The sequence below is a fragment of the Gigantopelta aegis genome, chromosome 3 (genome assembly GCF_016097555.1).
Source record: "Gigantopelta aegis isolate Gae_Host chromosome 3, Gae_host_genome, whole genome shotgun sequence".
Classification (NCBI taxonomy): domain Eukaryota; kingdom Metazoa; phylum Mollusca; class Gastropoda; order Neomphalida; family Peltospiridae; genus Gigantopelta; species Gigantopelta aegis.
In genome coordinates, this window is record NC_054701.1 from 62917822 (window position 1) to 62940910 (window position 23089).

General features: G+C 33.9%; 1 protein-coding gene across 2 annotated transcripts in view; it reads left to right on the plus strand.

Moving 5' to 3' along the window:
• LOC121368405 (spermidine synthase-like) overlaps window positions 1–23089 on the plus strand; it is a 54276-nt gene that overhangs the window by 9396 nt on the left and 21791 nt on the right. Inside the window, exons 5-8 of one of the 2 annotated variants that reach the window (XM_041493116.1) lie at window positions 3254–3337; window positions 4541–4686; window positions 6004–6126; window positions 10403–11389. The exons of the other annotated variant lie outside the window; for it this stretch is intronic. Of the exons in view, the coding sequence (XP_041349050.1) occupies window positions 3254–3337; window positions 4541–4686; window positions 6004–6126; window positions 10403–10435 (386 nt within the window). The 3' untranslated portion in view covers window positions 10436–11389. Of the gene's footprint in view, window positions 1–3253; window positions 3338–4540; window positions 4687–6003; window positions 6127–10402; window positions 11390–23089 lie in introns of those variants that run through there. 2 annotated transcript variants of the gene reach the window in all.

A 23089-nucleotide genomic window follows, 5' to 3' on the forward strand; every position in this document is an offset into this window, starting at 1 on the left:
ATGTTATACATTTTATAGTCTCCTATCGGTCCGACCAGAGGTGACTATGGGCTTTGTCTCCAGTTGTCTGTACATTTGTATATTCATCTGTCGGTCCATCTGTCCCACATAGACTGGGTTTTCTTTTTTGCACTGTCTCAAGATATTGAGCTGAATTTTTGTGTATAGCTTTAGCACGTGGAATTACAGATCAAATTTGAGTTTTCATGGGGATTAGACCATTTTTGACACAGTTTGAGTTTTTTGACCAGCCTCAGTGGCACAGTGGTTAAGCCATCAGACTACAGGCTGGTAGGTACAGGGTTCGCAGCCCAGTACTGACTCCAACCCAGAGCGAGTTCTTACGGGCTCAGTGGGTAGGTGTAAGGCCACTACACCCGCTTCTCTCTCACTAACCACTAACCAACTAACAACTAACCTACTGTCCTTGGCAGACAGCCCACATAGCCAAGGTGTGTGCCCAGGACAGCATGCTTGAACCTTAATTAGATATAAGCACGGAAATATTACAACCATCACTGCTGTCCAGACTGCAATTAAAGTGAAAATTTTGCATATGTCTTTATCATGCTGAGTTAAAATTCAAGTTCGACTTTCATGACGTTTAAACCATATTTTAATAGAGTTATGGCCCTTGAACTTAAGTAATATTACAGCCATCACAACATCAGAGTTTACAGGATTTTTCTTTTCAATGATTGTAGATACTGAACTGATATTTTGTGTATAACTGTATCACATTGAGCCACAGATGCCATTTGTGTTTTAGAAGGTTTGGTCCCTTTTCAACTGGTTGTTCACTATAAATTGACAGTGTAATAACATTTATGAGAGGGCACATGTAATAATACAAATGTACTATCACCCTTTCAAAAATGTTATATATTTATATTTTACAAACCCTATGAAAATTTGTTGGACCTTGTAGGTATTACTTTCAGAATGCTTGTTAACATTTATCTTCATAAGACACACAATTTCACATCAGTGTTCGAGATTAAAAGTTTTGGGCAGTATCCCAGTTTGATACTAACATTTCAATATCTGGTATCCCACCTGAGAATTTAGTATCCCATTCAAATGAAATTCATAAATAACATTGTAACAAACTTGGGACGACACTGTTCTCGTTACCTGCTTATTGCTACGCTGATATCGCATTCAAAATGGCAGAATTCACAATCAAACAGAATCGGCAAATAGATTTGCTTCATCCATTTTTGCGTAATACTGACATAAATTAATATTTAACAGTAATCTATAAGTGTGTCTGATATTACTAATGATAAACCTACCTGTATAAATTTTCTGCAGACGTAGAATCAATATCTTAAATAAAATTTTGAAGGGAGGAAACATCCAACAAAAACAAGTAGCGACTTAGCGGTTCCCAGTATATTGCTGCGCCGCTATTGTTCCAGTGTAGCATTAGACTGGGTACGAGTTGGAGAAACAATTGTTATGGCATAGCATTAGACTGGGTACGAGCTCGAAAATACTGTTACCTACTGTAACTTCGCTGGTAAAAAACAATTTTTTTTTAACATTATATGGTACTGGGTTCTTGAAGTCTGATATCCAAAATTAAAATCTGGTATCCCCGGGATATCAGGATACTGTTAATCTAGAACATTGCACATACGGTAATATTTCTTACACACCCATTGGTTAGTGAGTGCTCCACAAGGCTCAGTGGGTAAGTGTAAACCACTTGCACCAACCAGTGATCCATAACTGGTTCAACAAAAGCCATGGTTTGTGCTATCCTGCCTGTGGGAAGCACAAATAAAAGATCCCTCGCTGTCTGTCGTTAAAGAGTACCCTATGTGGCGACAGCGGGTTTCCTCTGAAAAACAGTGTCAGAATGACCAAATGTTTGATGTCCAATAGCCGATGATAAGATAAAAAATCAGTGTGCTCTAGTGGCATCGTTAAAACAAACTTTACTTTACCATTGGTTAGAAAAAAATCATGTGCTTATGATCTAAAATAACACACATATATGCGTTATAGATTTAAAAACATATATTTGGCTGCATGGTTGCCACAGCCATAACATTCAATGAAATGAGCATGATCAAAATTGATTGCACTGTGATAAATTTAAATAACCTGAAACTGATTGCTGATAGATGCGCCTCTGTTAAGTTTGAGAAATACATTGGGCTTACACCTCACTATAGATTGGAGCAAGTACTGGGATATGAGCCCAACATCTGCATGTAACAGGGTGGGATCTAAATCAGTTGGTAAAGTGCCCTCCTGATGTGCTTGGGTCGAAGGATCAACTCCCTTCGGTAGATCCATTCTCTGATTACTCTCCCCACACTATCCCAACCTACAGGTGTCCCACAACTGGTAAAAGGTTGTGGTATGTGAAGTGCAGTCTGTGGGAAAGTGAATATAAAAGATCCCTTGCTGCTAACTGAAACAACCCACAAGGGCTGGAACACATCAGAACTTACACCTATGGCAGACATGTGCTACAACATCTTGCTCTATTGAATATGCATATTACAGTAATTGATCTTGACCATAATGGAAAAATATAGTGGATTTTCCTCTGAAGTCTTTTTGTCAGAAGTCAGAATTACAAAGTGTTTGACCTCCAGTAGCTGATGATTATAATTAATCAACTTGCTGCAGTGGTGTCATTAGACAAAACACATAAACTTCAACCTACATGTAACAGCTACATATATAAAGCCAGTGGTAATGGTTACACCACCAAATCATGATAGCTTGTTTGTTCCCTTCAAATAAACTATATGAGTGTACAGTGTTTGAATCTTATAGGAAGGTGAATTCAATATTGCCAAGGGTGGGACATAGCCAGTTGGTAAAACATTCACATGATGCGCGGTCGGTCTGGGATCGATCCCCATCGGTGGGCCCATTGTGCACCACGACTGGTATATCAAAGGCTGTGGTATGTGTTATCCCATCTGTGGGATGGTGCATATAAAAGATCCCTCGCTGCTAATTGAAAAGAGTAGCCCATGAAGTGGCGACAGCAGGTTTCCTCTCTCAATATCTGTGTGGTCCTTAACCATATGTCCGATGCCATATAACCATCAATAAAATGTGTTGAGTGCGTCGTTAAATAAAATATTTCCTTCCTTCAACATTGCTGTTTATTTTATTTAATGGTGTTGTCCTTGGGAAAAAATTGTAATTTTCTATCACTTCTGTCAAGTCTCCTTGTGGAATCTTGACACTTTTCTGATCAGCCATTTTTTTCTTCTTCTTGCAGGTCCAGCAGAAGGTCTGTATGAGCTAACATTTTACGAGAAGTTAAAGAATGCTCTCAGACCAGATGGAGTTATCTGTTGTCAAGGTAATCTGGAGAGGTATCGAGTATTACAAAAATTAACAGTATTATGCCAATTACCGGGTTAGCTATTGTCATAACTTTTGCATAATATATATGTTGCAGCAATTTTAGTTTGGCTTAAGTTTTTACTTGTACATACTATTTATAATTTGACATTTTACACCAACAATAAATGTGTTTTTGCTTATGTTAGACTTCTCTTTATGCAATACACACCTACCTTTGACACCTTTGATATATATATAGTTGTAGTTTAAAATGTGCTGAGGTTAAATAAATACCAGTACGGTATTCCTTTGCCAATATAAATATACAGTGAAACCCCTCAAAACCGGACTGAGGACTGAGGAAAAAGTCCGATTTTGAGGGGTATCCGGTTTACAGAGGTTTCAGTATTGAGGTAAACCATTTGTTGCCTGGTGTTCTCTACTGATATAGTAACTAATAAAACTGCCAGAAACCAGGTACACTTTTGAATTATTTTAAGTTTATCGTCAAGCAATAATTCAAGATGGCGGCGTTTCGCTGGATGTTCCGACATATCCAAAGTAAATACTAAAATGAAACACTGTTGGCAAATTTTCCACCAAACCAAGCCAAACAATTTTACTCTTGGTTATTCTTTATTTTGTTAAATAAACTTTACAAAGATAAAAATCAAAACAACAACAAAAAAGGGTTCAAACAATTGGAAAAAAGAATTAAATTCCTAGTTGCTTTGCCGTTCATTGCGGTAATCGTAAGTTGATCTAACTTTGTAACAATCGAGCTCAGAATAAAGCGAGTACATATGTTTCCTCCAGTTATTTAAACATCAAAGCTGTTAATTAATCCCTTAATTGGTATTTGTCAACTGCTCAACGGTGACACTGGAGCATGCACACATGTAATTAGCTCTGCGTACGCAATCACGTTATCGGCTGAATGGGTATTCAAAGTATAAGTAATGCAGTAATGATTGACATCAGTGTGACCATCCAGGTTTCTGAGGTAAAAGTTGCATTAAAGGAACACCATGGGACTGGATAATTTCATCCAGTGCAGTTTAGAGGGGTTTTCTGGTTTAGAGGGGTAAATTATAGTGTTAAAAGATACGCAAATCACGAGACTGTGTAAAACATCCGCTTTTGAGGGAATTCCGGTTTACTGAGGGTCCGGTTTTGAGGGGTTTCACTGTATTCATTAAAAACATGTTTCTTGTTTCAGGAGAGACGCCATGGTTTGATTTACCGCTGATTAAGAATGTCATTGGTTACTGCAGGCAGTGTTTTCCCACTGTGGAATACGCACTGGGCAACACACCAACATACACCGGAGGATCTATTGGTTATATACTTTGTGGAACAAATCCAGTGAGTAAAATAATAAATGTACTGTCAGTTAACTGAAGCCAAAAAAAAAATCAAAACAAAATCATCTGATTTTTTAATAATTTATTATATAGGTTGTCTCAGCTGAAATGTTTTAAAAGATAAAAATAAATGTAACTTTCCAGTTCAAACATAAGCACTGCATTTTGAAAACCAATATGACCAACAGAAATGTGGCATAAAAACTGACAATTTATGCAGTGATGAAGCTTAAACTCATTAAAACGTTTAAAAGGAATAACCCATGATGTCACACTTTTGGTATTTTGACTTAACTGAATCTTAAAATATGTTAAATGTGAACATCTGAGATTCTTCAATTTGACCCTATTGACAGCGTGTTAATAACTTTTTCATGTCCAGCGTTGGCTCACAAACCCTAAGTGCATGTTACTGTAATAGTAAATTATTATATGGTGAAAAGGGGAGATAATTTTCTTTCAATGTCCAGTACTATCTGAATCGAATACATGTGATACAATTTTGATATTTAGTGTTAATGATTCATTGGTGATCTTTTTCGTATCAGTTCAGAACATTATGACAAGATTTTTTTTTTATTACATACCTATTTAATCTTACTATAGTGATAAAGACATTTTCAAACTGTGTGATAAATTTATCTGGACCGGAACTTGTAAATAGGTAATTCTCTTTTTATTTTTACTGGCGTTAGCGCATTTTTGTTACTGATGTCATGCCTGATTTACAAATTATGCCACATCGTATTTTAAACGTTACACAAGATTGCCGCAGAGTATGATTCTTAACGTTAAGTAAATCCATGAAATGAGGATTGATTTAATAGATTTCAGAAAGTCTAGTTTTGACATTAAATTAAAAAACTTGTAAAAAATGTAAGAAGGTATAAAATAAATACAGAACTTCACATACGTAGTTTTCGCTTCTTATTTATCTGTTTATTTTTCACAAGAACATACCACTCAACCGCTACGTGGTCTCATGGTATATATTCTTGAGCAAAATAAACTTGTGCAATAAATAGGAAATGAAAACAACGTATGTGAAATTCTGTATATTTATGTCATATTAAGCTTTTCTAACCATTTGCAGCTTATGTTTGACATGGATTACTGAATTCAATTCACATATATATTGTATATGAGTTTACTAAAAATAAATTGGGGGGTAGAAACAGGTTACAGTCTTGTTAAAGAATCATCATTTACGGTATAAAAATTTAGTCTAGAGCTGTTCTCTTGTCAAGTTAGAATAATAACTGCAGAGAACAATACCTTGATGAAATGGGAGTTGTTTATATATTATTGCTTATTTCAGGCCAGAGATTTGAAAATACCAATACGTCACTTCAATGATGTAGAACTTGATGCAATGAATATAAAATATTACTCGCCAGAAATCCACCAATCGGCATTTGTTTTGCCACGATTTGTTAAGAAGGTAAATCTTTGATTAACACACATTATTTTATTATATTACAGTGGAATTGGTACATCAGAATACTAAGGTTTTGAATGAATTGTAAGAATAAAAAATGAAAGTCTTCTCCTTAAAAATAACCGATTTTTCACAAATGGTATAAATATTGGACAAATGGTATTTTGAATATTACTGTACATTATATATTTTGTTCACAATTCTTTTAGGGTTTTATTTTAATTTTTTATTTTTTTCAGTTTACAGCTGTAATTTTTGTTAACTTTAGCAGCCATATAAGGCATGCAACATGCAGACTGTATAGTATTTTTATTTTAGGTGTCATGTTTGCATGTATTTAGAGTCAATTTGTTAGACATACATTGTACCTGGCATTGGCCTTGATTTGTGTTATTCTGGGTTTTTTAAAGGGTCTTGACTGAATGATGAAAACATCAAATTCTGTCATTTTGTCATTTTTTAATTTTGTCCAGTCCTTTATTATTTATACCTTGTTCCAGCAAACATTTTAAGAGGTTGTTTAGGGGGACAGGGAGGTTTTGGTCAATATTCCAGTTTAGCTTGGTTTAAAAAGAAAAGCATGGCTGTTAACTGTCCGTCGTCAGAGAAATTGTGGAAATTATTTTTTCAGTCATTTTTTTTTTTTTTTTTTTTAATGAGAATCACTTAGGCCGTTTTCGGTTTCCGTAATGTCAATCCGATCACTTTGGCCGTTTCCTTTGCCTCACTGACCCCCCTTTAGGTACCCATCGGATGGGTATAATCTTTAGGGGCCAGTGAACGGCCCCATTCCCCTAACGTAAATTCCCAATCCAATATCAAACCTTTTCCCAATTATGACCCAACGGTTTCCCAATAAAGATTCCCAAAGTTGCTCTCATCATGGACACTTGAACTCATAAAATTTTTTACAAATTTAGCTAATAGTATATTTTTAAAAAACTGACATAGAAAAAGTTTCGTTTTGGTTTTCCGATTGAATACGAACACGTGACGAACAAGTCTGACCAGGATATGCAAATTAGGTGTATCCTGTTTTGATACAGTCTGTTGTGTCATAGTTTTTAGTAATAATGCCTACATTGTCTGATATAATACAGTTTTGATAGAAGAATACAACTTTTTGTTTTAATTCATACATTTGCGTTAACACATATTTGGGATCTATCGCAACACGTCCAATCCGCTATTTACATAGTCCGAACGGATGTAGAAAGTAAAGTATTGACTTTATGTGCATCCTGCACTGTCATTTGCTGTGCTATTTTAAGCAGACTATCTTATTTTGTAAAAAGGTGTGTACATATGTTTCGTACTTTTTTTTCAAATATTTTATTATTATTATTTATTTATTTTTTAAATAATTTTTGGTATGGTTTTTGTAATTAAAAAAAACAAAAAAACAACGTTGCTACAGTAGTTGTAAATTAAGTGGAAAAAAAACTTTAATTTAAATGTGCTACTCACTCCCTTTGAAGTAATGGCCATATCCGATGTCACATCATGTGATGAACAGCACGTGCGAGTTTGAACACTGTTACAATAGTTCTGCTGGGAGATTATTAGATTGCGTATTATAGATATTGAAACTTAATAAAATTGATCCGGTCAAATATAACATTTACTGACCAGCGGTATGTTACTTTTTTATTATTTATGATTGAATAATGGATCATTCGAGAACTACGCAACGTGCACTAAGGAGAGTGGGAATTATGGGATGTGTGACAAAACGTAATTTGGGGGGGGGGTGGGGGTGGGGGTGGTTATTGTGCAACGTAATGTTAATTCATAAAGTAAAATGCAATCAGTCATTGCCATTTTATGTTAACATATATGTATTACTAAAGACCCCAAAGTAAAATATGATACGGTCACAAAACATTACAAGGGGAGGGGGGTATTAAAACTGCAAGATTTTGCGCTACGTATTGTTAAATGGACACAAAGATCAACAAAGGATTATTCCACATTAGTGTATTGCAGTATCAGACATTGGCTTTTACCCCAATTTTTAACGACCCCCTCCCCCTCCCATAATGAATTTGCAATAACACAAGGGCCACCCGATGTAAATGTATTTGAATATTTGATTTGCCGTCCATTAGCTGCCGGTCAAGCCTAAATAAATAATATCAGGTAATAATGCAAACTTTAAAAAAATGCCCGTAGCTTATGAAAGAACACCCCAACAAATGTCAACCTAATAGGACTATTTTTATTAATATAGGGTCACTGCAGGACCCATCAAATTAATGTTTTTGTCCAATAAAAAAAAAAATAACGGTGTGGGATGGGAGAAATACATGTTTAAAGTGGACTACAATTGTCATATAAAACACCATTTTGAATGCCCTGTACCTTGAAATTTCAGTCACAACATTTTACTTTTGTTAACAGCCATGGAAAATAAAAAGCGTTCTGGAGACAACAAAAATGTTTTGTTTGTATGTACTATTTGTGAAAATATTGCCCATTCTTTGAATAATGCCATTTGCTAGAGTATAATGCAATTATACTTTATTAGTCCCCTACCGGTCCAACCGGAGGGGACTATAGGTTTCATCTCCGTCCATCCATCTGTCTGTCTGTCTGTCCGTCTGTCCGTCATATGTTTTCCAGATTTCTTTTTGCAGACGGCTTTGAGATATTGAGCTTAAATTTTTTATATAGTTTCATCATGTACTGTTACAGATCAAGTTTGACTTTCATGACAATTTACCCATTTTTGACGGAGTTATGGCCCTTGAACTTAGGAGATGTGAAAATTGGTTTTCCAGACTTTTTTCAGAAGACCTTTAGATATTGAGCTGATTTTTTTGTATATAGGTTTATCACATACTGTTACAGATCAAGTTTGACTTTCATGGCGATGTACCCATTTTTGACGGAGTTGTGGCCCTTGAACTTAGGAGATGTGAAAATTTGTTTTCCAGATTTTTGCAATGCCTGGAGGTGTCAAGATGAAATTTTGTATATAGCTTTATCATTTGTATATAGATCTTTATAGATCAAGTTGAATTTTGTGGTGATTTACCCACTTTTCAGAGTTATGGCCCATGAATTTAGGAGATATGAAAAATTGTTGGGCCTGGTAGGGGACAGGTATTGTTCCTTGATCAAGTCTGGTAAGATGAACACCAAATGATGTCATCTTGGTACCTTGAAATGCAGGCACGTGTGCAGGAATTTTAGAAGGGTGAGGGTTGAGACTGAAGAACGCAGTTTAGTATAAGACTCCATCATATGCGGTCGTGTGGGATAGAAAAAGTACACCCGAGGTGGTGAAAAATTCGACCTGGGACGGCTTGCCGAGTGCCATGGTCAAAATTTTCACCACCTCGGGTGTACTTTTTCTATCCCACATGTCCACATATGATGAAGTCTTTTTCTCTCATTCATTCGGTAAATAAAACATTATTTTACACGAACAGACAAAAATGGCTGAACAATTTTATTTGACTATTTTATCATAAATAAACTACACTATCGTATTTACCGTGTTTGCTTCATGTGTTAAATAAAATTTAACACTACAAATTAACAAGATAGCTTTTAAAATGAAGGTTTTAATAACAAAATATTAATTTAAAATCGTGTCTAATGACCTCACGTCACCACCTCACATTAATATGATGTCATATATTACCACCGACGTCATGTTAAATGCAAGCATGTGATATCCCATGTAAGATAAAAATTTCTTAATGGCTTTCTTTCATGGGATAGCTCTGTTCCATATACCTGAGGATGAGAGAATATAAGACTATATCATATGTAGTCATGTGGGATAGAAAAAGTACACCCGAGGTGGTGTAAAGTTAGACATGGGACGAGTCTTGAGCTGTTACCACCGAGGGTGTACGTTTTATATCCCATAATGGAGTCTCTTTTTTTTCTCATTCATTCAGTAAATAACCTATTATTTTACACAAACAGACAAAGATGACTGAAAAAGTAAATAATATATTCTATATTCTAAATGGGTTCAGACACGTGGGTCTATAAGCTATCTTAGTAGGGAGGTGTAGGGCAACGGTGCAGCCCCTTTCCATCCTGAAAATGAAAAAAATTTCTTTGTAAGTTTAAAAGTTCCCTCAAAAAACCATATATTACTGTATTTGATTGTTTGGTTGTCGGGTTTTTTGTGGGGGTTTATATGCATCCCCACTACCATAGTTATTTTCAGGTACAATGTAGGTAGTCCTAGATGGTGACAGGCCTATCGTAATTATTAAAATTCTTCTTATTTTATCGTTTTTACTATTTTATTTTTCAGGTGTTGACTGAAGAGGTGAATATAGTCATCTAGCATGACCAACTGTACTATAGTTTTATGAAAGACAGCCAGTTGCACCTTTCCGTAACGTACCGCATTATGGTGGTGTCAGTTTTACAGAGCATGTCATGTCTACAATCAAACATGGGGACCTCTTACTTTACTACAAATCATTTTTTATTTCAAAGCATTTATTGGTTCTGTTATACAATTCTTACGGTTCATTTCAAATCATTTATTGTTGCTTGTTGATTTTTGTCATTTTAAAATTCGGGTAAATAGTTTATTGTGTGAATACTTAGCTTCACCACGGGGCTACGTCCCAATCCTTAAACAGTACAGGGCATTTGTCACGGTCATGAAGGTTGATTTATATTAATAGCCAAAGGAGCTAATTGCTAATTTTAACAAACTTACATTTGGCTAATCACTTTTTTGAAAATATCATTCACTACGGTACATATCAATAACGTTTCATAATTAAACACTTCAGATTTTAGCAAATTGATAAAAAAAATATATAGATACTCCCCGAGTTCATAAAAGTGTGAAATCTCAGGCTTGCCGAGGATTTTTGTACTTTTTATCAATGGGTGCTGATAAATTACGATATCGCAAGACTCGAGGGGGGTATTCTTTTTTATCATTTCTTTTCATTTGCGACAATTGTAAACAGTGTCAGTAATGTGGGTTGAATGTCACTATATTTGGCAGCGGTAGACTCGTTAACTAGCAGAACGACAGTGGCGTGATGTCACTAATGATAGGTTTAGCGCTGAAACATGCACAGTGACGTAACAAAAAATTCGACATATCCTAGGAGAATACCACAGGAGATATCGCAAATTATAGTGCCAATATTATCTCCTACAAAATCATTTAATGGTTGATAAAGAGAGGTTATTACCAGTGTTTTTCGGTATCGTCAATATCATATATTAGGAATAAAAATTGTATTATGCGAGCATAATACATTATTTTTATTCCTAATATATGATATTGACGATACCGAAATACACGAGGGTAATAATCTCTTTATCATATAATCTCAAGCTTAATACAATGTGTTTTTGTAAACTGTACATGCAACTTTAATTCCATTACTAGATATTCAAATGACGTAAGAATATGTGGCGTCATTTTGGATGTCCTTACATCAAGACAAACTAGGGCTGGACAGCTTTCAGTGTCAAATTGCCATTGAAATGTTTTTATTCGATGACTATGAATGCATACGTCAATTATGGAGTGTCACACAAGTACGTTTGTTTAAATGTCAATAAACCTAGTGCCGTGACCTCGATTAATTTACATCTAATTTGTAAAGTTATTAAATTCTTAAAATATGTGATCTTAAAAACATCACATACTTTGATTGCATTGAAAATGTAAGATATTATATGATAAATGTATATATTTGTGTTAATGCTCATTCATGGGTATGATAAAATTTGAATTTTGAATTGTACTTAATTGAACAATTATTATGAAACTTGTTAAATCTAAAATAACCTCATGCTTGTTTGATATACTGTAAATTGGATTAATATTACATGTTTTTTCTCTCACGCAAAAATGCACCTTGGCGCATGTTTTCAACATGTTTATTTTGTTAACAACCATTAGTATCAGCAGTGCATATCTGCAATGAAAATAATGTGTGTATATAAATTTTACAACTTGAGGTTGAGAGCAAACGGTGTTTACACCTTTTCTTTCCCAGTTTACAGTACTGTGTACGGTTATGCTAGGCTCAGACTACCAACAGTCACAACAGAGTTGGCCAACTTGCCAATCACTTGACTTCTTAGACTATCCAGTTGCTAGTTTGAACACTCTTTCAACTCGATTCTAGTATTATACAATTTCTACGACGGCCATCATATTTGATTCAAAAAATGAATCGGTCCCAACATTTTATCAACCAAGAATTAATTTAGGTCTATCCACAATATCAAATACATTGCGGATTGTTTCTTTTTATCATATGATATTATGTCCGTAAGGTGGGGTTTCTGGATAAATGGTGTTCCACTGAATATCCAGAAAACAGAGCACATTTACAGAATGGCAGTTTTGTTTTACCATACGACTGTTTGCACAGTGGAGTTTCCAGACAACTGGAGTCAGGATAAACGAGGTAATTCACTGTCACAGTATTACATGTATGTGGTGTAAAATGCAAATTTACCGATGATGGTAAAATTATGTATGTGTGACATTTGCATTTCATGTGTGCAGTTTGATTTACATGATAGTATTTCACCCAACTGTAGAGAGAGAGTCGGGCACTTGACTTTCAGGGAAGGGTCTGACACTAGGACAGAACGTTTTGACATGTGACTACAAGTATACATGTATGTCAGCATTACCAAATGTCAATGTCTATGTCTAAAAGTCGATGTCCTATAGATGTGTCATTTAACATACATGTATGTCATGTTTTTTTAACATGCGGTCTAGACAAGGACAGATCTGTTGTTATTTCTTAGGGGGTGGGGGGGTGTAATGGATTAGTGTAAGATGATTCTCCCCCTGTACATTTAACATATCCAGGTTTTTATGCTCAATACAAAAACTCAACATTTTAGCACAAAGTAAAAAAAATGTCAGTGCTTCAATGAAGAAGAAGAAGAAAAAACCCACAAAAAGGGACCTATCATCTTGAGTGTCTACCAGACTTTGCTCTTGTTGGATTTTTTGTTACAGTGAAACCCTTCAAAACTGGTCCCTCTGTAAACCGGAATTCCCTCAAGACCGGACATTTTACTTGGTCCCTTTTTAAATAACTGTGTAGAAGAGAACCTGTTAAACCTGATACCTCTGAAAATGGGACTTTTTACTTGGTCCCAAAGGTGTCCGGTTTAGAGGTGTTTTACTGTATATGACAGTTGGTCATCATATGGCTTGGTTATGCTGTGTTTCTAGATGTATAATAAGCACATTATTATAAAAAGTAGAGCAATATATCAATCTATATTGCAGGAATGAAAATCGTGTATATAGAGGATTAGTCACAAGTGTTTTTTAATAGGGAAAATATCAACTGAGTCTACGTTAATCAGTATTTGTCGAGGTTCTACCAAAAAAATACTGATTAACTAGACGAGGTTGATATTTTACATATTAAAAAACATGAGTAGCGAATTCTATTTATCCTATAAGACTTATAAAATAACATTTTCATTCGATATTTAGTAAATCACAGTACTAAAGTCGCCTTACGATCAGTACAAATTAGTTTGACGTCACACATTTTTACTAAATTTTATGAAAATGTTACACTCGGGTATACAGGTCTTGTTGGCTTGTAAACAAATGACCAATTGGCAGCAGCTAGAGATCATACAAATTTGCATATACTTTAAATTTGCATACTGTTAATAACTGTGTTAATACACTAAATTATCACAAGAGTTTATGACATGGATATCATGGATAAGTTATAGGATAAATAGAGATTATTATACAAGCTTGTTTGTTAAACTGATTTTACGAAATGAGTGTCAGGATTATTGTATTACCCTCGCTCTCACTCTGGTAATACATGAATGCTGACACGAGTTTCGTAAAATCAGTACGATTCACACACAAATGTAATAATTTCTTTATTATTCACATTATCAAAATATTTTTTTTAATGAATAACAATCTAGGACCATGTTAAAAAATTTCAAACATAATTAAAAAGAAATGAAGTCATTTTTAGAAATGACGTTATTTTGATAAGCGTTTACACTGGTGAAGCCGCATTAAGTTATGACGTCGCTTCACAAATCATTCGTTGTGCATGTGAAATCATTATGACACACGTGGGTCATACTGGTAATATTTCCTTGAATATCTTGAACTGTGTGGATAATAAAATATTATATTGTTCACAGGTGTTAACAGTAATTTTTCCAAGCGTGTCATTCCACACAATTATACATGTGTATGTCTGTCATACAGGATGCTTCATAGGATCAGACTTTGCAATGATTTTGTTTTTCCTAAAAAAAAATTTTTTTAATCCAACCAGTGCTCCACCATTGGTATAACTGGTATGTGCCGTCCCAATGCACAATATTTCATGCGACCTGTTATTCTATCAGATTCTTGTGACCCGCCAATCTGTTACATTGTGAATAATTATATTCAAACATTAGAAGTAGTACTATTAAGGATGACCTGAATTTTATTCATGTACTGTAAATCTAGAATGTTTTGCGAGCAGCAAAGTACTACAAAAACTGCAAAGGACTACCTTGTGCACTACTCTCTCTATATGCATTAGTATGATTATATGTGTGAAGTACTAAAAGACCAAAATATCAGTACTATCAAAAACATTGCTTTAATTCAAACTGTTACACATGACAGTGACATTGACAATGAGATACTAAATTCATACAGAGCAATCCAGTGATATGTGCTCATATAGCAATGAAGAGCAGCTTCCCAATTAATTAAAATAACACATAGTACGAGCATTCATCTCAGATTGCTGTTAGGACAACGAGCTTGTGGGGTTTTTTTTGCAAAATATCTCGTTAGCCGACGTCTCAATACTTTCTACATGCATATTTGGCCATTAATTTGTCGCAATACTTTCATGATGCAATACATAGTATATTTAAAGTGTATTCCAAAAATGCATGTATTCTGTTCTTTTTTTAGACTAATTGTTTTATCAGTTGATGCACAGTACATCATTAGTTAAATTAGTTCTTAATTACCTCTAAGCAATCGAGGATTTGTTCCTCCATTCAACACAATGTTGAGTCTAGACTTGCGGGTGCAGCACTAAGTAAAGAACTGGCGGTGGTGCTGTACAACACCACCTACCCTAGTGTTAAGCTATTCCCCTTGACTGCACTCGCTGGATATGTAAAATTAAATACAATTGATATAACAAGACAATTGATTACCTAAGTAAAACAAAAACCCTGTCTCCTGGTTATCTAAGATATTCAGGTGGTGGTCTTTCTGTGGGGAAGAACAATAAAAGATCCTTTGCTGCTGTTTGGTAGGAGTAGCTTGTGGGGCGGAAATGGGTTTTCAGTCTCACGCTGTAGTCCAAGAATATCCCTAGTCGGCTGCATCAGAAAGCTGAGTTTAAAAATGTGCTGAGGTGTTGTAAACAAACATTCCTTTCTTTTTGTTTATAAGCACACAGTTAAATCTACATGTACACAGTGTGCAATGTTATGTTTTTGATGTTCTCAGAATTACGCTGTTGTTGAAAAAATGTGTGTTGTACAGCATTTAGATGTCCGAATGCTACTCCGTGTAAAATACAGAGATTATTTTATGAGCTCGTGTGTTGTACTGATTTTACGAAACGAGTGTCAGAATGTTTGTATATCCTGAGAGAGAGCGATGGTAATACATACATCCTGACACGAGTTGCATAAAATCACTAAAATACACAAGCGAACTTAATAATTTCTTTATTATCCGTATTATAATAATTGTTATTTCTTTTTATGAAGAACTAGGGCCGTCTTAAAATGTTGCAACCACAATTAGAAGGAGATGTTGAAATGACATCATATTTTATTGTTTCACATGCAAAGAGTTAGACTGGGGGAAGCAACGTCAGGTTATGGCGTCCCTTCCCAAAATTATGTCATTGCACTTGTTGTTATACATGTGCTACATATAATTTGTATTAACTCGGTTATGTTGAACCATGTGGATAATATAAGTTGTAGAAGCATCACGAGGGGTATATGGCTTTTTATGTACCCTTTGTGTGTTCTTTTACCCTGAGCCGAAGGCGAGGAGGTAAAAGAGCATACAGAGGGTACATCAAAAGCCATATACCCCGAGAGATGCTTCTACAACGAATTTATCTTGCCGACATGTTAAACCATATAGCCAAATAATCAAAATAACGCCAGACAATAATTGTTAACAATTTATTAACGGAGCCGTACCACGCAGATGCGAACGAAACCACTTGCCAGTGACGAAAAATAGTTCCATCGGTAAACAAGTTTTTAACTTCAAATGTTTGTAATACGAAATTGTCTGAAACAGATATTAATAATAAAAAATAAAAAAAACTTTTTTTTATCAGAAATATTTTTAAAAAAAAAACTGTTGCTAATCGCACATTAATACAATAACACCACGACCGTAATTAGGTGGCCGAGTTCAACATTGCAGCTTTTAAAAGTATTGGAAATAGTGTATTTTATAGTAAAAATAAAATTAATTATGTATACTTGATTGATTATCAATGCTATTTATAATCTGATTATTGCTTTAGCATTAACTGGGGTGGCTGGAAACTGTTGGAAATTACAGACGGGGTATAAGAGAATTTGGCTCCGCCCACAGGGGTATAAGGGATTTGTCCAACGGCAAACAACCAATGAGATTAAAGAATTTTACATGAAGGCGAGGTAATAAATAATTTTATGATGGATTTTATAATTACGCATATTTTATTTTGTATATATCAAAAGGTGTTATAATAAATATGTTTGCTGTATTGTTTCAAAAATGTTTGTAAACTATTGTAAAATGTCAAATATTGTTTTATTTAACACATTTTCCTACATGCTGTTTTGTTTGAGTAATGTGAAGTGCATAATTTCAGTTTGTTAAAAATAATATTTAAAATAGCAAAAACATTATTTGTATTATTTTTCTTTGAATGTCATTATAGTATTGTATATGTTGTGTTATTCTATATATATCGAATCCACTAACAATATTTTGTTACTAATATCCACTACATTGTAAACATTTCTTTTTCCACATTCATTTAGTATTTTAAATAGAGAACATTAAGTTTATTCGAACACAATGAAAAATTGCCAAATATATCTTCTTTCAACACTGGTTAGTTTTAAATGTTTCATCAGTGTTTGATTTCCATAAAAGGTTAACCTTTTAAAATACTACAAAAAACACATACTTTTATCTATTTACATGTACATGTGGTAATTTTTGAATTGCTATTAAAATGAAGTTTGAATACCTAAACATACCAAAAACATTGTAATAGATTTTTTTTAATAAATGTTTTTAACAAATTACAAATGTGTTATTGCATATCTTACTTATTTTATTTAATTGAACTACATGGAGTTAACAGAATTGTCTTGATTGGTTGAGAAAGGACTTCCTGTCTTTGTATATCTCATATGTAAAACAGTAATAAAAGAAACAACCAATCAGATGAAGAGTGCTTGCTGCGCTACACTTGGGTAATTGTAGGATCAGTCTGTGACAGGCCTATTGAGTTTTTACCATCATAACCATTGTTTGATGATTGGTATGTTCCATAGGTACATGTAGATGATATTACCCGTTTATTGCGCTAAACAAATTCCCGATACAGAATAAATATCACAGGAAACTTTAAATGGAGCTACATGTAGATGCAGTTTAACCTATGTGTGCAAGTTGCATGGTTCCATTTAATCCATTTTAGCATGTAGATTGCAAGTTTAGCTTGTATGTACAAACTGGTTTCATCAGATCCATTTTAGCATGTAGATTGCAAGTTTAGCTTGTATGTACAAACTGGTGTCATCAGATTCATTTTAGCATGTAGATTGCAAGTTTGGCTTGTATGTACAAACTGGTGTCATCAGATTTATTTTAGCATGTAGATTGCAAGTTTGGCTTGTATGTACAAACTGGTGTCATCAGATTTATTTTAGCATGTAGATTGCAAGTTTAGCTTGTATGTGAAAGTTGGTTCTGTCTGATCTATTTTAGTATTGAGATGCAAGTTTAGCTTGTGTGTGAAAGTTGGTTCTGTCTGATCTATTTTAGTATTGAGATGCAAGTTTAGCTTGTGTGTGAAAGTTGGTTCTGTCTGTTGATCTATTTTAGTATTGAGATGCAAGTTTAGCTTGTGTGTGAAAGTTGGTTCTGTCTGTTAATCTATTTTAGTATTGAGATGCAAGTTTAGCTTGTGTGTGAAAGTTGGTTCTGTCTGTTGATCTATTTTAGTATTGAGATGCAAGTTTAGCTTGTATGTGAAAGTTGGTTCTGTCTGTTGATCTATTTTAGTATGGAGATGCAAGTTTAGCTTGTGTGTGAAAGTTGGTTCTTTCTGTTGATCTATTTTAGTATTGAGATGCAAGTTTAGCTTGTGTGTGAAAGTTGGTTCTGTCTGTTGATCTATTTTAGCATGTAGATTGTAAGTTTAGCGTGTGTGTGAAAGTTGGTTCTGTCTGTTGATCTATTTTAGCATGTAGATTGTAAGTTTAGCTTGTGTGTGAAAGTTGGTTCTGTCTGATCTATTTTAGTATGGAGATGCAAGTTTAGCTTGCATGTTCAAACTGGTTTCATCAGATCCATTTTAGCATGTAGATTGTAAGTTTAGCGTGTGTGTGAAAGTTGGTTCTGTCTGTTGATCTATTTTAGCATGTAGATTGTAAGTTTAGCTTGTGTGTGAAAGTTGGTTCTGTCTGATCTATTTTAGTATGGAGATGCAAGTTTAGCTTGCATGTTCAAACTGGTTTCATCAGATCCATTTTAGCATGTAGATTGTAAGTTTAGCGTGTGTGTGAAAGTTGGTTCTGTCTGTTGATCTATTTTAGCATGTAGATTGTAAGTTTAGCTTGTGTGTGAAAGTTGGTTCTGTCTGATCTATTTTAGTATGGAGATGCAAGTTTAGCTTGCATGTTCAAACTGGTTTCATCAGATCCATTTTAGCATGTAGATTGCAAGTTTAGCTTGTGTGTGCAAATTTGTTTCATCAGATTCATTTTAGCATGTATATGTAGAGTGCAAGTTTAGCTTGTGTGTGAAAGTTGGTTCTGTCTGTTGATCTATTTTAGTATGGAGATGCAAGGTTAGCTTGTGTGTGAAAGTTGGTTCTGTCTGTTGATCTATTTTAGTATGGAGATGCAAGTTTAACTCATGCATGAAAATTGGTTCCATCTGATAGTGATGTTCAAATAATCAATTATAATAAAAAAATTAATTAGTTGAGCTCTGCCGGTGTGACGACAATTATAAAATCCATAATTGATTGTTGTAGGAAGTGTTAACTGTAATTGTTCCTACAGCTTGAATGATGGAACTGATGGTAAATATGCTGGGGTTTGGGTTTTTGTTTTCATGTGTATATAAAGAATACAGATATTGAATAGGTATTAAATGTAAAAGTAGCAATTTCTAAAGTCTTTCCAAATGAACACAACAATAGGTGCATAGTGCTAATAATTCAAAGCTCTTCTTATGTTTGTGTAAATCTGACTGATCAGTTGGTGTAACTCAGTTATACATGTAACTGATGATTGCATGATGATGAAATTCTAACAAATCCTTCTTATGTTTGTGTAAATCTGACTGATCAGTTGGTATAACCCAGTTATAACTGATGATTAATTGATGATGAAATTCTAACAAATCCTTATGTTTGTGTAAATCTGACTGATCACTTGGTGTAACCCACTTATACATGTAACTGATGATTGCATGATGATGAAATTCTAACAAATCCTTCTTATGTTTGTGTAAATCTGACTGATCAGTTGGTGTAACCCAGTTATAACTGATGATTAATTGATGATGAAATTCTAACAAATCCTTGTTTGTGTAAATCTGACTGATCAGTTGGTGTAACCTATTTATACATGTAACTGATGATTGCATGATGATGAAATTCTAACAAATTCTCCTATGTTTGTGTAATTCTGACTGATCAGTTGGTATAACCCAGTTATAACTTATGATTAATTGATGATGAAATTCTAACAAATCTTTCTTATGTTTGTGTAATTCTGACTGATCAATTGGTATATCCCAGTTATAACTGATGATTAAATGATGATGAAATTCGAACAAATCCTTTAGTTTAGTGCATGTAGTACAAGTTGGTTCCTTGTGATCCATTTAGCATGTAGATGCAAGTCACTATGGCTTGTTCAGTTGTAGGGTGAATAACCCTGTAGGACTTGTTCATTGTATCCAACAGCAGTGTGATATGCCTGAGTGATTATTTATTCTCGTAACATAACTTATTTATGAGGAGCATGCATTACATATTTATGAGAGCCCTTTTTTTATATCATACCTTAATGTCTGGGTGATCTGTAACCTCAATCCTTTGACAAGGTAATATTACAGTGTTGAGATAACTGCAGAACAAGGTAGTACTATAGTGTTGAAATCACTGCAGAATAAGGTAATATTAGTGTTGAAATGACTGCAGAATAAGGTAATATTACAGTGTTGAGTTAACTGCAGAATAAGATAATATTAGTGTTGAGATGACTGCAGAATAAGGTAATAATATTACAGTGTTGAGATAACTGCATAATACGGTAATAATATTACAGTGTTGAGATAACTGCATAATAAGCTAATAATATTACAATGTTGAGATGACTGCAGAATAAGGTAATATTACAGTGATGAGATAACTGCAGAATAAGATAATATTACAGTGTGTTGAGATGACTGCAGAATAAGATAATATTACAGTGTTAAGATGACTGCAGAATAAGGTAATATTACAGTGTTGAGATAACTGCAGAATAAGATAATATTACAGTGTTGAGATAACTGCAGAATAAGGTAATATTACAGTGTTGAAATGACTGCAGAATAAGGTAATATTACAGTGTTGAGATGACTGCAGAATAAAATAATATTACAGTGTTGAGATGACTGCAGAATAAGGTAATAATATTACAGTGATGAGATAACTGCAGAATAAGATAATATTACAGTGTTGAGATGACTGCAGAATAAGGTAATATTAAAGTGATGAGATAACTGCAGAATAAGATAATATTACAGTGTTGAGATGACTGCAGAATAAGGTAATATTACAGTGATGAGATAACTGCAGAGTAAGGTAATATTACAGTGATGAGATAACTGCAGAATAAGATAATATTAGTTTTGAGATAACTGCAGAATAAGGTAATATTACAGTGTTGAGTTAACTGCAGAATAAGATAATATTAGTGTTGAGATGACTGCAGAATAAGGTAATAATATTACAGTGTTGAGATAACTGCATAATACGGTAATAATATTACAGTGTTGAGATAACTGCATAATAAGCTAATAATATTACAATGTTGAGATGACTGCAGAATAAGGTAATATTACAGTGATGAGATAACTGCAGAATAAGATAATATTACAGTGTGTTGAGATGACTGCAGAATAAGATAATATTACAGTGTTAAGATGACTGCAGAATAAGGTAATATTACAGTGTTGAGATAACTGCAGAATAAGATAATATTACAGTGTTGAGATAACTGCAGAATAAGGTAATATTACAGTGTTGAAATGACTGCAGAATAAGGTAATATTACAGTGTTGAGATGACTGCAGAATAAAATAATATTACAGTGTTGAGATGACTGCAGAATAAGGTAATAATATTACAGTGATGAGATAACTGCAGAATAAGATAATATTACAGTGTTGAGATGACTGCAGAATAAGGTAATATTACAGTGATGAGATAACTGCAGAGTAAGATAATATTACAGTGTTGAGATGACTGCAGAATAAGGTAATATTACAGTGATGAGATAACTGCAGAGTAAGGTAATATTACAGTGATGAGATAACTGCAGAATAAGATAATATTAGTGTTGAGATGACTGCAGAATAAGGTAATATTACAGTGATGAGATAACTGCAGAATAAGGTAATATTACAGTGTGTTGAGATGACTGCAGAATAAGATAATATTACAGTGATGAGATAACTGCAGAATAAGGTAATATTACAGTGATGAGATAACTGCAGAATAAGGTAATATTACAGTGATGAGATAACTGCAGAATAAGATAATATTACAGTGATGAGATAACTGCAGAATAAGGTAATATTACAGTGATGAGATAACTGCAGAATAAGATAATATTACAGTGTTGAGATGACTGCAGAATAAGGTAATATTACAGTGATGAGATAACTGCAGAGTAAGGTAATATTACAGTGATGAGATAACTGCAGAATAAGATAATATTACAGTGTTGAGATGACTGCAGAATAAGGTAATATTACAGTGATGAGATAACTGCAGAATAAGGTAATATTACAGTGATGAGATAACTGCAGAATAAGATAATATTACAGTGATGAGATAACTGCAGAATAAGGTAATATTACAGTGATGAGATAACTGCAGAATAAGGTAATATTACAGTGATGAGATAACTGCAGAATAAGGTAATATTACAGTGATGAGATAACTGCAGAATAAGGTAATATTACAGTGATGAGATAACTGCAGAATAAGATAATAATACAGTGATGAGATAACTGCAGAATTAGGTAATATTACAGTGATGAGATAACTGCAGAATAAGGTAATATTACAGTGATGAGATAACTGCAGAATAAGGTAATATTACAGTGTTGAGATAACTGCAGAATAAGGTAATATAACATTGAAATCACAACAGAACAAGATAATACTACAATAAAGTACTCTTATAACGAACTGCAAGGGACCAGGTACATTGGTTTGTTTTAGCAATAGTTCATTATACACATTTACAGAAGTTAGCCGTTGTCATTCAGGAAGTCGTCCATTTTGGATTTTTCAGATTTAAACACCATAAAGACAAGAATTAGTGTGGTGTTTTTATATATATATATTTCATTTATTATCACCAATAGAAGCAAATATGCAAATAAATACAGCATGTTGAATCAAATGAGTGTTCAGTCAGTCACATGAAACAAAGTTGCTTATTT